Raw genomic sequence first — 16,917 nt, forward strand, 5'->3', positions numbered from 1 at the left:
AAACTGTGAGATTGGCTGGCTGTGTCTGTCTATTGTGTTGGAACTTGGAAGGCTCAAGATTTGTGCGAAGGGTGGGACATAAACCGAGGCAGATCGAATCAAAGGACTAAACAAAATCGGTTGAAGGTTACTATTACAAGAAGCAGTGACATTCTTGGTAAAATATATTGATCAAGTTTGCTCTGTTTCTGTAAATACTAGAAACTGGGCTTTAAATCAGCTGGCCCGTATAACTTGGGCTCGTGGATGAGATTGGTTACCTCTCAACGTTCTACGATCTGTTTCCCATTTGTGTAATCAATCTCATCAAATTCCAAACGGAACGATCATTCATTACAATGGCGTGCAAATTAAATAAATCGCCATTAAAAGATAAATTATTCCTTCATATGTATATATGATATATCTAACTTTTTTATGTAAATCTTTCTGTCGAAACTTTCCTGAAATTATTCTAATATTTGTTTTCCATAAGTCAATGATCGATCAATGTGAAAGAATCCAACTGCCCCATGTGACTTCTGTAAGGCAAATTAGTTTTAAATGTTTTTGGATGTACAAAACTATGTAATCGAGCCCACAACATGTTGAAGCAAATCACATGGAGTGATTCCAGCAAAACACACCGAACATGATTGAAATCATAAGCAAGAAAACCCAAAACTAATACAAAAAAAAAGTTGTAGGACTCCTTTAATTTTTTTTTGTTTGTCAATTACAAATACAACCAACAAAGATGTTGTTTCATTATTATTCAAAGCATAAATGGCGATGATTATTTTGGTAGGAGGGACATATGATGATGAGATAAGACAGCTCGTTTTATTTTAGTGATGAGAATCGTTATCCTTGACAACGGTGACAGGGCAAGGCGCGTGTTGTATCACAAAGCTGCTCACGCTTCCCATTATTATCCTGTTCCATATATATTGAAAATTATTCTTATTAGTCATTTACACTTGGAAAATAATAAGTTCATTACACACACTCGCAAACAAACAAACAAAAAACCAACGGTTCAGATTTGTGAGACTAACCAATGATAAATTCAGGAATAAATGAAAGACAAGTGTGATGAAAAGAAAAGAAAAAAGTTGTAACCATTTATTAGATTTTAAAATAAATCTTGCCGACTTAAAAACAAAATCTTGTTTTCTTAAATTATACTATGACACAACGACAAAAATCAAAGCTAAAACCTAAACCAAAAGTTAATCCATCCATTGTCGTTTTACACTGACCTTATCCACTTTTAGGTTGGAAGTAACTATCATAAGATTCTTTTTATTTTAATTTTTTGGCCTTAATTATCATAGAAGTCAAACATTTAATTTATTCTTCCTCTAAAACATAAATTTTGTATTAACAAAAAATATTGAAGTTTGATATATTATAATACAAGTAAAAAACCTACTCAAAAGGAAAATGAGATGGTGGTTTTAGATTGTTAAACCATGGACTCAAAGGCGACTACTAGTATTTGTCATTGTCCAGGTAACTAACTATATTTTTGACTGTGGATTCGGACCAACACCAAATTATATCAATCCCCCTATTATTTCACAACTTATATTCTCGCATATCAATGCTAAATCTTAATCAGCCATTAGCAGAATCTATATGAAGAAAAAGTAAAACAAAAAAAATTACCTTCGAAGGGCACTGAGTCCTCTGCTTCCCATGACTATAGAGTCGAGTTTGAGATCTTTAACAGCATCAACCAGCTTCTCTCTTGCATCTCCCCAGTACAGTTTCGTCACTACATGCACCTTTTTATTTTTAATAAATTAACCACCAATAATTAGTTTCTTTAGGAGATAAAAAACGAAACAAATGTATTTTTTTTGAATCGGATAAAAAAACCTCTTTCTGCCTCGAACCAGTGTCGAGCATATCAAGACAAGCGATGTCGATTTTGACACCATATTTCTCCATAGTCTCCGGTTCCCTAAACTCCACCAACGGTATGAGAGCTGCAACACCAAATTAAACCGGATCAAACCGATATATCATGCGTATAATCCATAAGAAGAATTAGAGAACAAAAAAAAAGTAGGAGGAAACTTACGAGAACCGGATTTGAACCAAAGGGAGTTACGAGCTTCATCGTCAGACATTGGAAGCGTGTGGATGACGTAAATAGTGTCTCCTTTATCTGCTAAGTTATCGAACGCCCACTGAAGAGCGTTCTTGCTGCTCTCCGAGAAATCCATGGCGATCCCGATCTTCCTGTCTTTTGGCATCTTTCTTGATTTTTTTTTTTTTCAAGAAACCTTTTGAGATGATTCTGTTTTCTCTTTAAAATGGTGGTGGTGGTGACTTGTGAGAAGTTAGCTTTTATAGCTTCACAGCGTTTTAAGTTATATACAACTTTGGAAGTTTCGTCGATGCTTCATCCGATGTAGGATCCATTATGACTCATTTGTTTGCATCTTGACCGTCCATTTTTCTTATCCTACGGTATCAATCAGCCTATAGTACGAGAGTTTATTTCTTTCTTTTTCTTATAATAATTAATTTATTCTTGATTTTTAACCGACATATCCATAATGAAATCTTGTTTTATTGGTGTTTAGAAGCATTACTAAGCCACGAATCCAATTACGTACAAGTTTGTATTATATAATTAATGTTTAACAAATTCATTGACTGCAGAGTTTTAAAATACAGCTAATCTTTTTTGTTAAATAAGCTTACTTTGACAAACTTTCATCTTTATTGTATATAGATTTTATTTAGTCTATAAATTATATATCTTAAAAATTTATATAAAACTCTAGAGGTGTTTAATAGCAAAAATTATCTTATAGAGTATGTTGTTGATATGTTTTGAATCTGATCACCGCTAAACAAAAGTAGCACAAGGATCTCATTATAATAGATGACTTTATTTAGTACTATTAAAATTAAATTTCTGGCAGTGTATTTTAACATTAAATGAGTTTGTTTTACCGGTGGATTAGGATCGACATGTGATCGCTGAGTTGTAAGCCAGATTGTCATGAAGTTGCACGTTTTGATTATTGGATAAAAATGACTAAATTAATGTAAACACACAAACAATCTTTGTCTAAAATCGAGTTGGTGAGATCAGAAATATCGGTGTGGTGAAAAAGCTTTTACAGTGGCGAGGTCGTGGTCCGTTAATTTTACTCATTTTAGCGTGCAATCTCTTGTGTAGTATCCAACAGAATGTGAACTGATCATACGAGTAGGACTATTTGCAAAAGTGATAAAGGTTTTTTTTTTACCTTCCATGTCAACGCAAATATGAATACGTTTATATATGATGATCAGAGCAACTTACGGTTTAAGTAGTATCTTAAATTGGAGATTGCCGACTATTTTTATATTTTTAATGGAAGTTTTGATGTAGTCTAGCTATGTATTTTTCGTTGCCTTGCAAAGTTCTGTCTTCTTCAAGACCAATCAACTTGTACCTTGTGAAACATTCCTGCCTGATTCTGATCTAATTAATTTCTTTCTTCGATTATCTATGGGGCTAACTAAATGTAATTTTAGAAGCGCCTTTGGGCTGATTTATGTTGCTTAACTTCGATGGGCCCTAATTGGGGCTTTTAATGGATTACATACCCACAAAATGTGAATTCTGTAGATGAATACTACTACCTTCTTCTTTTTTGCTAACTAATAGTAATACTAGGGTGCGGAATCAAAACAACTATGGTCAATACATACAATTGTAATAGTAATAGTAATACTAAAATTGTAGTTTTGTAGTATATAATCCGTTTAAGAAACCTTAGGTAAATTGCTGGCAGATGCAAAATTAGTTTATCAATTAATTGACATTTTCAAGTACATTTGTGGCTGTGACAAGGCCACAAGTGTTTTAAGTGTCTAAGTTATAGGGCAACAAGAGAGTGTGTTTGAGGGCTTTGGTGGCACTAACAAGTGAAACATGTCAAGCTATATGACTGAACGGTTTTGTTGAAATTATGAATAATATGAATGAAGGCTTTGGTTAATGTAATATATATATATATATATATATATATATATATATGGATGGAGTCGGGAACATGAACATGAGGAACTATGTGATTTGAGTCGGATTTGACCATATTGATCCAACCTAGCTAAGTGATTAGAAGTCGTAGTTTTAAAGAGTTATGTACTTTTTGACGAACGCGCTTCAAACCTTTTTGTTGTGTAGACTTTTCATACGTTAAATTAGCTTACATTGCAAGCAAAAACAAGCGAAGATCCTGTAACTCTCTCTCTCGCGAAATCTAAAGTTTTGAGGAGATCATAAGAGTATGGTCCGACGTGTATGCATGTGAGTGACAACAGTGGAGCCTACGCACGTGACGGTAACATGTGCCATCCAACTAATATAATCCCCTAATCTCTTCTCTCTTTTTTTTGCGATTAAAGCTGCAAATTATAATACTATGTTCCATTGTATCCATCATTTTCTGTCGTTGGTTTGTTTTGAGTTTACAACTCATCCATCTTTGCGTGTTTTGCGCGGATCCATAAGCAATAACCATGGATCGGACTTTGTACCGGACATATATTCGATTTAGCTGTCTGATTACATGTAAGGTTATTATTTTTTTGTTTAACTTTAAATATAATAAAACATTTTTAGTTTATTTTTTCAATTGTCATCTTAAAGTTTTTTGTTAATGGTGAACTATATCTTTGTTAATCCATTCAAGAGAAAAAAAAAGAATCCACAAACTAAATTCCGAAAAAAACATACAAGGTTAGGTTAACGATAATGATATACCTACTAGTAATCAGATTTATGTATGTAATTAGCAAGTAAGGATCGCAGGTTCTACGCAACTTATATGATCCACCAAATATTTTTTTTTTAAATCACAATTGAATATACGAGGAAACAAGAGAAGGTCCCATATGGTTCTATGGTTGGGAATAGAAGCTGCAGCCAATTATATATATATATATATATATATTTTTTCGGAAACAAACATGAAAGTATATTAAAAGAGACAAAAGCAAAGTAGAGGAAATTATGGAAACAAACGAGCTTAAGTAACCTCCCCCACCCCAACCCCAAATACTATATTTGTGTCGTTAAAGCATTTATAATATTTGATAATTTTTTATCGTGATATACTTATTGTCACCGAAATCAAAATGGACTCCACCACCCACCCACATAAACAAGATAACGAGAAGTAATAGTTAAAACAAAAATAAAATCATTGGTTAAATTATGCAGTCAAGATTTTTTTGTCTAGTTCAGACTTCAGAGACAGTCTCTCGTGTTGTCCATGTGATGTGGCTTTAATTCTCTGATGTCAAATAACATCAAATCGTATTTATATTCTCCTTCGCGATGCTGTTTTGTATATTATTTATGAACTAAAATTCTCATGTTTACATGTTCTTTAGGAAATAAATGTTTTTCCCAACATCTTTTAAAATTGTCTCATGATCATAGTTGGCAAAAAAGCTCCTAATTAAGCCTGCTAGAGAGAGAGTAATTAAGTTATATTTATATATATAAAAAAAACAATTACGACGCTTGTCTTTTTGATGTTCACATCTAATAGTCATATCTTAGAATGTAGGTACGTAGTTTGATGAGTCTTAGCATAATCACCTAATACTCAGCATATTCAAAAGATATGAATCATCAAATCGATATCTACTCCTCGTTTTGAGTTGGAACCCCTAAAACACAATACCTAACATACAACTACAAGACTGGTCGTCACCAACAAGAGCCATTAATAATAATATGTTCAAATCAATCAAAATATGATAAAATTTTGGAAGCAATATAATTAGCCAGGACCGGCAAGGCGGCAAGTCACTAATTTCCTGAATCAAATGTGTGTTTGTATGTTTTTTAAAAAAAATATCCTTGGGATCGACGGCCTCTTCGACTTTATTAGTAAATATTATTAACATACATAAGACAGGAAAGCATGTCATGCACGTTTTATGGGCCGGGGAATAGAGATCAATCAGCAATTATATATATGTATCTTTTTAAGTTTTTAGGTCACACATAACGGTGTATATTGTATAACATTGTTTTATTAAAGTTACGGAAAATGAATTGACTGTAACACAAAACGAAGTTCTTAAGAACCTTTTATTTTTCTGGTTTAAGGCTCCTACAACCTACGATAATGGAGTGGGAGTCGTCTTCACACTAGTTAAAAGCATGGTCAATAATAAGAATATTGTTTGAGTTGGTTGGTATAAATATAGTTGCTAATCGTGATAAGTCAAAGTAGAAAACGATGTTGTAATAACTTCGTTTTGTCTTTCGGCGGAAGTAAAAAAAAAAAAAAAAAGAGAAATTGTTAGTATTTAGGGGAAAACTAATAAGATCCAAGGTCTCTCTCTTCGTGCTTTCACTTTACTTTTTTTTTTGGAAATGTGTTCTTTGATTTCGGAAAGTTTGTGGAGACCAATCATAGTAATTAAGATTCATTTCCCCGTCAGCATAATCCAACGCATCATCTACCTTAGTAATTTAGGAATGAAGACTTTTAAGCACACTAAGCACCTTTTTCTTTGTTTGTCATACATACACTATGCCAAATTATAACCATACGAAGCTAAAACCCACATAACGAAGGAACTTTAGAGAAAAATATCTTAAGGGAAGTGGTAAAAGGAATTAGAACTCTTTTTTACATAAAACATGATAATGACATGTAGACCTAATAAAAACGTAAACCTCTATTATTATGTACTAATTCATACCATCAAACTAGATAAACACAGGCATAAATCATAATTAACATATTTCATCACTCAATCTTGTGACATCTACTATTTGCAAAAAGAAGAATCTAGTGACATCTTAAAAACCAAAGAAAAAAGTGACATCTCATGTTTATCCAATGTATTAGTAGTGGACTAAAACTTGGGATCTGTCACCCTTTTACTTACATAATCGCCGCTATAATTTGACGACATTTATTTTATAAGAAACCATATATAAGATTATATCAATTATATCAGTTAGCTTTTTTAATTAAATTAGTGGGAAATGAGAGAGATAACTTGTACGCGAAGAATAAGATCTCGTTACCCCTCTTTTGCCAAGTGGATCATAGGATGGGCCAAATGTCTAACCTTGCGACACCCAACTAATCAAATCACGCCACGTTTATTGGCCACGTCACAGCGTCGTGCACTGCAGTTGAAAATGATTTTTCTGTTGTTTCGGCGGCACCGTTGATAAACAAAAAAAAACCAAAGGAATTTTTGTTAAACTTACAAATGGGTAAAAGCGTCATTTCGGGACTCGTCTCGAGAAAGTATCCCAAATTAAAAAAACCTAAAGAGACGCGCTTTCCACGACGGTTTGTGTTGTGTTGGTGTTGTCACACCATATCCTTAATTGCTTTTACGATACTACCCCTGTCTCAATCTACGGCTAATCATTTCCATTAATAATAATAAGAATAATGTTCCATGTACTAAACAAGAGACGCGACTTGTCTATATATTGTCTACCATAATTAGAAGGAAAAAAAAAAAACATCCTTAAACAGGATTTTATACAACGAATAATACACGCTTTCACATTCGATAATGTGAATCCAGACCTCCTCATCACACAAGTTGTAAAGGGTAATTAAGTAAAAAAAATGCTACAAAAGGAAGGCACGTGCTATGCCCAATTACGGTTATAACCCGAAATCACGTGGTTTAGTCAACTCGCTTTATTCCGAAGAAGTTAGTAGTAGGCTTGTAGTAGTTTGTTGGACCCACTCTCTCACTCTTCCACCCCTCTCGTAGGCGCGTGAACTCCTCTTATAAACCGTAGGCGCGTCGATTCAAGATAACACCTTCTCCCCCTCCCCCACCACCACCACTACGTCTTCTTCTTCTTCCTTCTCCCTTCTACAAATACCCTCACAGTCTCTTTCCCTCGTCTTCTAAGTTTTTTTTTTGTTTTCTCGCCTGAGACTGGGTCCCTTGAGATTTCTCTCATTATTGATACTTAAACAAGCAGCAACCTCCTCCTTACTCCGCTTTTTTTTTTTTTTTTTTATAAACTCTTCCTCGCTCTCCGTGTAAACTAAATCAGTTAAACAAACAAGAAAAAGCCATGGAACCTTGTAGCGTAACTGACGATGCTGAGTTTTGGCTTCCGACTGAGTTTCTCACTGACGACGATTTTCTCGTTGAGAAAGAAAACAACGCTGGTGGAGGACTCGAACTTGATGACTCCTCCTTCTCTTACGAGCCTCGTCTTGGATTTGGGGATTTTCGCTCTGCCGTTAAGCCTAATAACGCATGGTCTATGGATAAGGAAAGTGACGATGAGAAGTTCTTAGCCGGATTGACTCGGCAGATGGTTCAGTCATCTCTGGAAGATGATTTCTCCGGTGATCATCACTCTTTTCCCGCCGGTAACAACAACAAGGTAGTTCGATTTGGACCTTAAACCGTTCTCAATCGTCTTTCTCTTTTCTTACGGTTTTTTAAAAACCTTTTTTCTGTTTTTTCTGATGGTTCTTCAGTCGTTGGGTATGAATCGTTCGCCTCTGTGTGTCGCCGGAACTGGGTGCTGTTGCCGGACTCAGAGATCGAACCGGAATTGCGATTCTCGTGTTTCTTCGTGGGATCTGTACTGTGCCGCGGCGGAGGAAGTAGCCAGGATGAGTATCATCGACGAACACTACCATAGTAGTGGCAGAGGACTTCTCGCTTCTCCCACAAAACTTTCCTCCTCCGCCGCCACCGCCGTTAAAAACCACCCTAACAACGGCACCGGTTACTTCAATCAACATCAATCTCTCCCGTACCAGAAGCTACAAGCTATCCAAGTAATGAATCATTATCTCTTGAGTCTTTTTTTTTGTGTGTGCGATTGTGCTGATTGGTGTGTTTTGGTATTTGTCTTCTTGTGAAGTTTCAGCAGCTAAAGCAGCAACAGCTGATGAAACATCATCATCATCGCCAATTGGTGCATCAGAGCAGAGGAGTACGACTTAATAATAATGGTAACAAAAATGTTGGTGGTCCAGTTGATTTGTCGTCTTCTGCATGGTCTAATCAGCTTCCCAGGCGTGATGTTATGAGAGCTGTATTCATCGGAGATCAAACCGGTAAACGTGGCTCTACCGGAACTGGAGTCTTCTTACCTCGTAGCGTTAACCGCACTTCTTCAAGAGCTGAGTCTCGTGACGATAATAAGCCCAGTAAGTTCCAAAAAAAGCATATTTTTCCCAAGTTTCATTTTTGGTTATCCAAACGTTATATTGGGTTCTGATGAGAAAATGTTTTCTTTTTTACTCTTGTGATTAGCTCTATCGACTGTTTTGGTTCCGGCTAGACTTACTCAGGTCCTGAATCTGAACGTAGGCGAACCAGTCCGGTCTTCAGGAAATCTCAACGGTAATATAAAATCTCGACCTCGAGTGCTTATTTAAGTGATTTTAAGCAGTCAATTTTATAATCAATTGGTTTAATTTCTTGTTAATTAATCATGCAGATGTGTCGTGGAGACAGAGGAGCAACAATGGTGGGTTCTCAAGCCAGCTGCACGGTGGTGTTAGGGCGGAGCAGCCAGTGAACGAGCCTCGGTTACCATCGGAATGGGCTTATTGATCGATTTGGTTTCCGTGACTTTTGGGTGTGTTTAGGATGAAGACTAGGGTTTGGAAGAAACAAAGAAATAAGAAGACTAGGATTTGATGACAGGTAGTGAAATAGTGGAGTAGGGTTTTCATATATAGATAGTGGAAGATTTGGAAGAAGAAGAAGAAGAAATAAAAGAAAGGATAGAGAATGTGAAGTGACGAGGTTTTGGATCGTTTAACCACCATTGATGGCTGATAGTTGAAGAAAAGAGCATTGCGAGAGAGACAGGGCCAGAGGCGACTTTTGTTTTTGGTTTTCTTTTAGAAATTAAATGTTAAGTCTGTCACCGGGCTGTTGCTTTAGTATCAACCTTCCTCTCTCTCTTTCTCTTTTGTTCTCTCAACTCAACTCTTAATAAGCAATGGACAGGTATTAGTAAAAATAAAAAGATTGTTATATAATTCTGTTTCCCATTACTTACGAAGTCTTAATAATTAACACTGTTTTTACACAAGTATTATAGCATATTTAATATTTTTAAAATATTACTAGTACTTACCTTGATCAACTAGTACTCTAGTATAAAGTTATGTTCTTACGAAGAAGAAAAAAAGTACACCACCATTGAGACACTACTGCTGAGTGCTGACACACAAGTACACACCATTGGTTGTAGCTCAGCTTTAAAGAGCTCATCTTTTGAATAAACCTTTCCGGGTGGTGGTGGAGGGTGTGCTAGGTTAATTTTTTTTTTTTGTCGTCTGTTAACTTTACTGATCAGATTTTGTTAGTATCTGGTAGCTCTTGTAATGTTCTCCGTTCCACTGATGGATTAATAGAGACATACTACTGACACAGAAGTAATTACCACAGATAAAACAAAAAGAAAGGTAACTATTTTTGTTCTCGTTATACTCGCCTAATGAGCCTTGTTATTACTTATTAGCAACAAAACACAGCTCCAATCTAGGATTCGGACTCATAGATTGAGGCAAAAAAAAAAAAAAACAACACAAAAGGGTTTTTTGATTAGAAGGGAACAAAAAAACTGTGAAGGAAGGAATTTGGCAACCCATTAAATAATACACTCCTAGTATTGATGTATTCTTTTCAAGCAGAGTAATTAATTAAGTAATACTGTACGTAGATAAAATATCTAGGAAGCACACAAGCAGTTAAAGAAGTGGGTTTGATTGAAATGCTGAAAATGGTGGTCTTCTTCTTTGTTGTGGTACAACGTGCAGACTTTGTCCTAAGCCATTTGTTATTATTGTCGTTAGCTAAGATTAAAAATATTTGACAATTTTCTAATGTCGACAATTGAGTTAATGGTAGCTGTTTTTAGTTGTCTTGGTTTTCTCCTCGGTGAGTTTTTTTTTTTTCAAAACGACTAGTACAAAATCATCAAGTCAAGTCCGGTTCTATGTTCACCAGGACCGTTCGTAATTGTGTGAACCATGTTAATTGTTAATGGGACGCACATGTAGTTAAATTTGGTGTTCTGTGCTTTGACTGCTTCACGCCGTTCGTTGCCTTCTTAATTATTGTAATTTCTTCGGATAACAACATTATTGAAAACCACTTACATTCTCACATGACTCCGCATTTATTCTACTTTCCTCTTCTTCTTCTTTTTTTTTTTCTTTCTTTCACTTCCACTTGAAGAAAAATAACTGATGAATACATTACATATATACATGTTGGTTCTCTGTTTTTATATTTTGATTTTCGGGTTTACAATCTTGAAGTATTCATTTTTTACTCTTATACTACTATTTGTGTTCCACTTGGGAATCGCGTAAAAAGGTAATATGACTAGAGAGATAGATGCGCAATAAATGCTAAGATGGAAAAAAAACATGTCGTATGATAAACGAACGAATCAGTAGGACTTTGGTTAATGCGAATTTTAATGAAAGTTACGATGCTTGATTTGTTAAAACATTAGTAGTACATACATATTAATGATTACTAATTAACTTTGTGTTTACTGTAATATAATAGCTCTAAAATGCAACTTCATATATACTTCTCCTCAGTCCTCCTCTCCTCTGTCACTAATATGTGTTTATTTCCCTCTGCAGACCAATTATTGAAACATGTTGACCTATTTGCACCTATCTGTCTATAAATATGAATCAATTCTTGTTCGTTTTGGCTTTTTCTTTGGTTGGTCAATATTTTTCATTTTCTGTTTTGGATTTTGGAATGTCTAGAAAGAAAAACAAAATTAAAGGGGAAAAGAATTGAGTAAAATGGATGGGTGTTCTGTTCTCACATGTAGAAATTTTCAATAGTCCAACATATTTGCTCAACTAACAACCACCAACCCATCACCAAATTTTCGTTTCATCTGTTGTGTCATACAAATTTTAGATCAAAAATGATATACTAATTCCAATATTTAATTGAAGTGTTCATGTACATGTATACATTATCATTTGAGTGGTTCGGATCCGATATAGTTTCCTCTTAGAGGGTAAATTACATCAGATTGTTAAAGACTGAAAAGCTCACAACTAGCCTTGTTAGGCCAACGTACAAGTGCAACTGATTTTTTTTTTTTTTTTTTTTTTTTTTTTTTTGTAAATTCACATTAAACATAACAAATTAACTGTAACCATTTGCAAATTTTAAGGTTAAATAAAATTAAAATTATAGAATTATGTAAGGATAATAATAACATGGGCTGTTACACAATTAGAGGCCCGTTCAATATTAAAGCCCGCTAAGACTAGTAAAAGTCAAATAGAAGACTTCAAAAGAGAAAATTAAATCTAATCCTTAAACATATCAGCAGAGTCGAGTGGTGGAATAATTAAATTTACCACAGTTGTTGTTGGTTGAGCTACCCCAGTAGTGTCATCAAGAGAGGAAGGTTTAGAGAGAGAGCTTTGGTGTTTTTGTTTCGTCGCTTCGATCTTTTCAGTCTGGGGTTTGCGTTCTTCAAAATCCTAATTCGAAAATCTTCTGGGAACTCTTTGGAATTGATCGGCGATGGCGGTGGGAGATCAGACGGAGCAGAATTACTTGCCGAAGAAGAAGAAATCCGAAACGGAAGACGATAAGAGGTTCTAACTCCTTTGGAATCTATGTTTGATTTTCTTTTTTTGCTGGGAGTTAAGTGAATCGATCATTAATTTTTGAGAGTTGTATCTGTTGAATAGGAGGAAGAACATTGTTCCAGGGAGCTTGTTAAAAGCAGTGGTTAGACCTGGAGGAGGTGATTCGAGCCCCGTTGATGGTGATCAGGTTACCATTTTGGGGTTTTTTTGTTTGCTTGTCGTGAGGCAGAGAGACTAAAGACTAAAGAGAGTGGTCAGTTTTGATGGTTATGTGTGTGTTTTTTTTGTCAGGTTATTTATCATTGCACTGTACGGACACTTGATGGTGTAGTAGTGGAATCTACGAGGTCAGAATGTGGAGGTGAGACTGACGGAAACATTTCTCAGTAGGGAGTTGCTTTGAGCTTTTTTTTTTTGTTAGGGACATCATAAATGTGTTGTTTGATGTTTAGGGAGAGGTGTACCAATAAGAGATGTCTTGGGGAAGAGCAAAATGATCCTCGGATTGCTCCAAGGAATTCCCACTATGCACAAGGGTGAAATTGCTATGGTAAACTCAAAAATAAAAGTTTTTTTGTGTGTGTACCGAGCTCACCTCTCGCGTCAAACATAACCTTTTTTAGAGTGCTTTACCATTTTTTGTATATTTCAAAGATGTGACTCTTTATACGGATGTTGGCTTCATAGTTTGATTTCTGAATATGGTTTAAGCTTATTTAGTTGAGTCTCCTGAACTTCAATGAGTTGATGCGCCAAATTCTTGTTAGCTATTTGAGATCACTTTCTCCATTCTTCACGGCTGAAGAAGTCTTTATGCCTTTTTTTGTGTTTTGTTTCAGTTCAAGATGAAACCTGAAATGCATTATGCAGAGAAGGATTGTCCAGTCTCAGCTCCAGGGAATTTTCCAAAAGATGATGAGCTTCATTTTGAGACTGAGTTGTTGGATTTTTTTAAAGCCAAGGCAAGATCTCATTACAAACCAAGATAACAGTGCTTTACTTAGCCAAAAGACTTTGAAAACTTGCATTTCATCTGTTTTGACTTAAGCTTTCCTTTCCTGTGTTAATGTTCAGATTGCAAGTGAAGATCTGGGGGTCGTCAAGAAGGTAGGACCTGATTTTCCATATTTGTAGACGTAAATTGGGTTGGGGATGGTGTATCTGTTTGGTGGCTTGGGAAAGGGTAGTGTAAGGATGAATAAGCAGAGGTTGAATGATATGATACAAATTTCTCTTGTTCATTCTGATGGCTCAAGCATTGCTTTTCCTTTATATGAAAGATTCTAAATGAAGGTGAGGGATGGGAATCTCCCAGAGAACCTTATGAAGTAAAAGCCAGGTAATGTAATTCTTGATCATTCAGCATTTTGGGTCAAACTAACACCTAACCTTGTTTTTCCTTGTGGGCTGAGACGTAGATTGAACTTTTATGCATTTTTGTGGTGTATATTAGGATATCTGCTAAATCCGGTGATGGACAAGTGATCTTCTCTCACACAGAAGAACCTTATTTCTTCACGTTTGGAAAATCTGAGGTGATTGTTAAGTTTACGGGGCATGTTTTTAGCTTTGTACTCTCTGTCCATACATATCCGGTCCTGCGGAATACATTGCTGACTATTGCTCGTCAATTAGGCAGGTGCCTAAAGGTCTTGAAATTGGAATGGGAACTATGGCTCGGAAGGAGAAGGCAGTTATATATGTTCGCAAGCAGTACCTGACTGACTCTCCTTTGATGCATATCGATCAAGACCTTGAGGAAGTTCATTTTGAGGTTGAACTGGTACATTTCATTCAGGTATAAAAAGACAAACCTTATGTAATCCAATTTTCTTATATTGTATTTTGAGCATCTAAGAAATGGGAGACTGAGCGATTGACATTCAAGTTCGCGCTTTGAAGGTGCGTGACATGCTTGGAGATGGACGTCTCATAAAACGTCGGATTCGAGATGGAAGAGGTATGTTTCACACTTTATTCGTAACTGTTTTCCTATCAATGTCAACATGATACTGGTTTTATTCTTTTACATCTTGCTGGCGGATATGCTAGAATCCAGCTCTTGTTTTCTGTATATTTAGCTTATCCGCTAGACTATTCTGATCGCAACATTTCACCAACTTATTAGGCGAGTTTCCCATGGATTGTCCTCTCCAAGACAGCCGGTTAAGCGTTCACTACAAGGGCATGCTTCTCAATGAAGAGAAAACTGTCTTCTATGATAGCAAGAGTGACAATAATGATCAGCCGTTAGAGTTCAGTTCAGGAGAAGGACTGGTTAGTTAATTCCACGTTTATAGAAAAACCTAGTGAAGTTCTTTACACGATTCAGTTGAAATATATTTCCAGGCATGGTTAAGATTATTCTGTCATATTTGCAGGTCCCTGAGGGGTTTGAGATGTGTACTCGTTTGATGCTACCTGGGGAGATTGCTCTTGTTACATGCCCCCCTGATTATGCATATGACAAGTTTCCAAGGTCATACTCTTAACTGTACAGATCACACTGAACTTTAATACATGATAGCGTATAAACTCTTAATGAAGAAGTAATTGACTGTTTTCTCTCCTGATAGACCACCTGGCGTTCCTGAAGGTGCACATGTTCAGTGGGAGATTGAGCTTCTTGGTTTCGAAACGCCAAGAGTAAGTTGGTCTAGTGTTAATGCCTACCATAGAAATTGTAAAAAGCTTCCATTTCTTATGAATCCAGTTTCCTTGTCACAGGACTGGACTGGTTTGAACTTCCAGAGCATCATGGACGAGGCAGAAAAGATCAGAAGCACGGTATGGAGCAAATATTCTGCTACCATATAAAATATGACCGAGACTCCTACATTGTACCATTACAGAATTTTCTTTTAGCTAATCTTGATTAAACTATGAACTTTCAGGGTAACAGGCTTTTCAAAGAAGGAAAATTTGAGCTCGCAAAAGCAAAGTACGAAAAGGTATATAATCCAAAGCTCTAACCAATTCCAGAGTTAGCCTTTTGTTTCATCATGTCTGAGAGGTGACCCAAAAACAAACCAGGTACTCAGGGAATTTAATCATGTAAACCCACAAGATGACGATGAAGGAAAAATATTTGGTGACACAAGGGTGAGTTTCATCTTCTCATAACGTTTGTAGGATATATATATGTCTAGATTTTATCATATTGTCGTTTTAAGTATTAACTAGCTCTTGCATCCTTGCTCTCTGATTTTTGAAGAATATGTTACATCTGAATGTTGCGGCATGTTTGCTTAAATTGGGAGAGTGGAGGAAGTCTATAGAGACTTGCAATAAGGTAACCTTCAGATAAACAGAATCTCTGAAAAGGCTTTATTTTTAAATCAAAAGTTCGGAGTCTGAGAGTGCTCCAATTTCCAAACAGGTCCTAGAAGCAAAGCCAGGCCATGTGAAAGGTCTCTACCGTCGCGGAATGGCTTACATTGCAGGTGGAGAGTATGATGACGCTAGAAATGACTTCAATATGGTAAATTATGCTAAAACTGCTGAGCATAATCCAATCCATAGATTTGGTAATCTGCTTACTAACATGACTTATGTGTCTGTGTTTTAGATGATCAAAGTGGACAAATCATCGGAAGCTGATGCCACAGCTGCTCTATTGAAACTGAAGCAGAAGGAACAGGTCAGTGTTTGATAACCATTTCAACCAAATGTCCACCCCAGGCTACTTATGTGTTGAGCATATTCTGCCAATTTCGATACTTATTAATATAAGAAGATCTCTCTGTGTTGTTTCGTTTGACCTCACAGGAAGCGGAAAACAAAGCTAGAAAGCAGTTCAAAGGATTATTCGACAAGAAACCGGGGGAGATAACCGAAGTCGGTACAGAAATAAGAGAGGAGTCTAAAACTATAGAAGAAGTAGATGAGACAAAGGATATTGATGAAGACGAAACACAGGAAGAAGGAACGACGAGGGTGAGCACGGAAAGGAAGAAGAAATGGTCGGAGAAAGGGTGGCCTTTCCTGAAGAACGTGATGCTACAAATCGGAATGCAGCTGGGTGTTCTTCTGATAGGGATTTTGATATTCCAGTTTGTGAATGCTAAATTTACATGAGAGAGCTAAGCTATGAAGGCACCCAACGGTACTTACATCTCATATCGAAGGGTTTATTATTAGTACTTTAGACTCTCACGCAAGAGAATATAAAATTGATATTTGTACCACTCTAATCGATTCTCTTGACTGATTGCTATCTGTTTCCTTTCATTCTAATCATATGATTACTAATTAATGAGAGGGTAAAATAAATAAACGATACATGAAATAAATGATAACA

At 36.0% G+C, this 16,917-nt stretch overlaps 3 protein-coding genes across 4 annotated transcripts; 2 read left to right on the plus strand and 1 right to left on the minus strand.

The window, feature by feature from the left end:
- Positions 1-664: 664 nt before the first annotated feature.
- On the minus strand, positions 665-2,557 carry LOC104711975 (universal stress protein PHOS32). The gene is made up of 4 exons (XM_010428760.3): positions 2,069-2,557; positions 1,864-1,973; positions 1,651-1,769; positions 665-915 (listed from the first exon to the last, which is right to left on the minus strand). Exons 1-4 carry the CDS (start codon positions 2,241-2,243, stop codon positions 828-830), a joined length of 492 nt encoding a protein of 163 aa, XP_010427062.1. The 5' UTR covers positions 2,244-2,557; the 3' UTR covers positions 665-827.
- A 5,150-nt stretch (positions 2,558-7,707) lies between these two features.
- Positions 7,708-10,013, plus strand: LOC104711977 (uncharacterized). Of its 2 annotated transcripts, none has more exons than XM_010428761.2 (5): positions 7,708-8,392; positions 8,490-8,795; positions 8,882-9,170; positions 9,277-9,366; positions 9,464-10,013. In XM_010428761.2, exons 1-5 carry the CDS (start codon positions 8,075-8,077, stop codon positions 9,577-9,579), a joined length of 1,119 nt encoding a protein of 372 aa, XP_010427063.1. In that variant the 5' UTR covers positions 7,708-8,074; the 3' UTR covers positions 9,580-10,013. The 2 variants fall into 2 exon arrangements, with proteins under 2 accessions (XP_010427063.1, XP_010427064.1); XM_010428762.2 differs by having other exon boundaries at positions 7,808-8,392; positions 8,888-9,170.
- A 2,299-nt stretch (positions 10,014-12,312) lies between these two features.
- On the plus strand, positions 12,313-16,872 carry LOC104711978 (peptidyl-prolyl cis-trans isomerase PASTICCINO1-like). The gene is made up of 20 exons (XM_087464912.1): positions 12,313-12,623; positions 12,720-12,804; positions 12,909-12,978; positions 13,070-13,167; positions 13,457-13,579; positions 13,692-13,724; positions 13,898-13,956; positions 14,071-14,152; positions 14,257-14,415; positions 14,520-14,577; positions 14,746-14,894; positions 14,999-15,096; positions 15,194-15,263; positions 15,345-15,404; positions 15,512-15,568; positions 15,651-15,719; positions 15,832-15,909; positions 15,997-16,098; positions 16,186-16,257; positions 16,386-16,872. Exons 1-20 carry the CDS (start codon positions 12,550-12,552, stop codon positions 16,692-16,694), a joined length of 1,905 nt encoding a protein of 634 aa, XP_087321038.1. The 5' UTR covers positions 12,313-12,549; the 3' UTR covers positions 16,695-16,872.
- The last annotated feature ends 45 nt before the right edge of the window (positions 16,873-16,917 follow it).

Source organism: Camelina sativa, chromosome 9 (assembly GCF_030686135.1).
Source record: "Camelina sativa cultivar CO46 ecotype springtype chromosome 9, ASM3068613v1".
In the NCBI taxonomy this organism is placed as follows: Eukaryota; Viridiplantae; Streptophyta; class Magnoliopsida; order Brassicales; family Brassicaceae; genus Camelina; species Camelina sativa.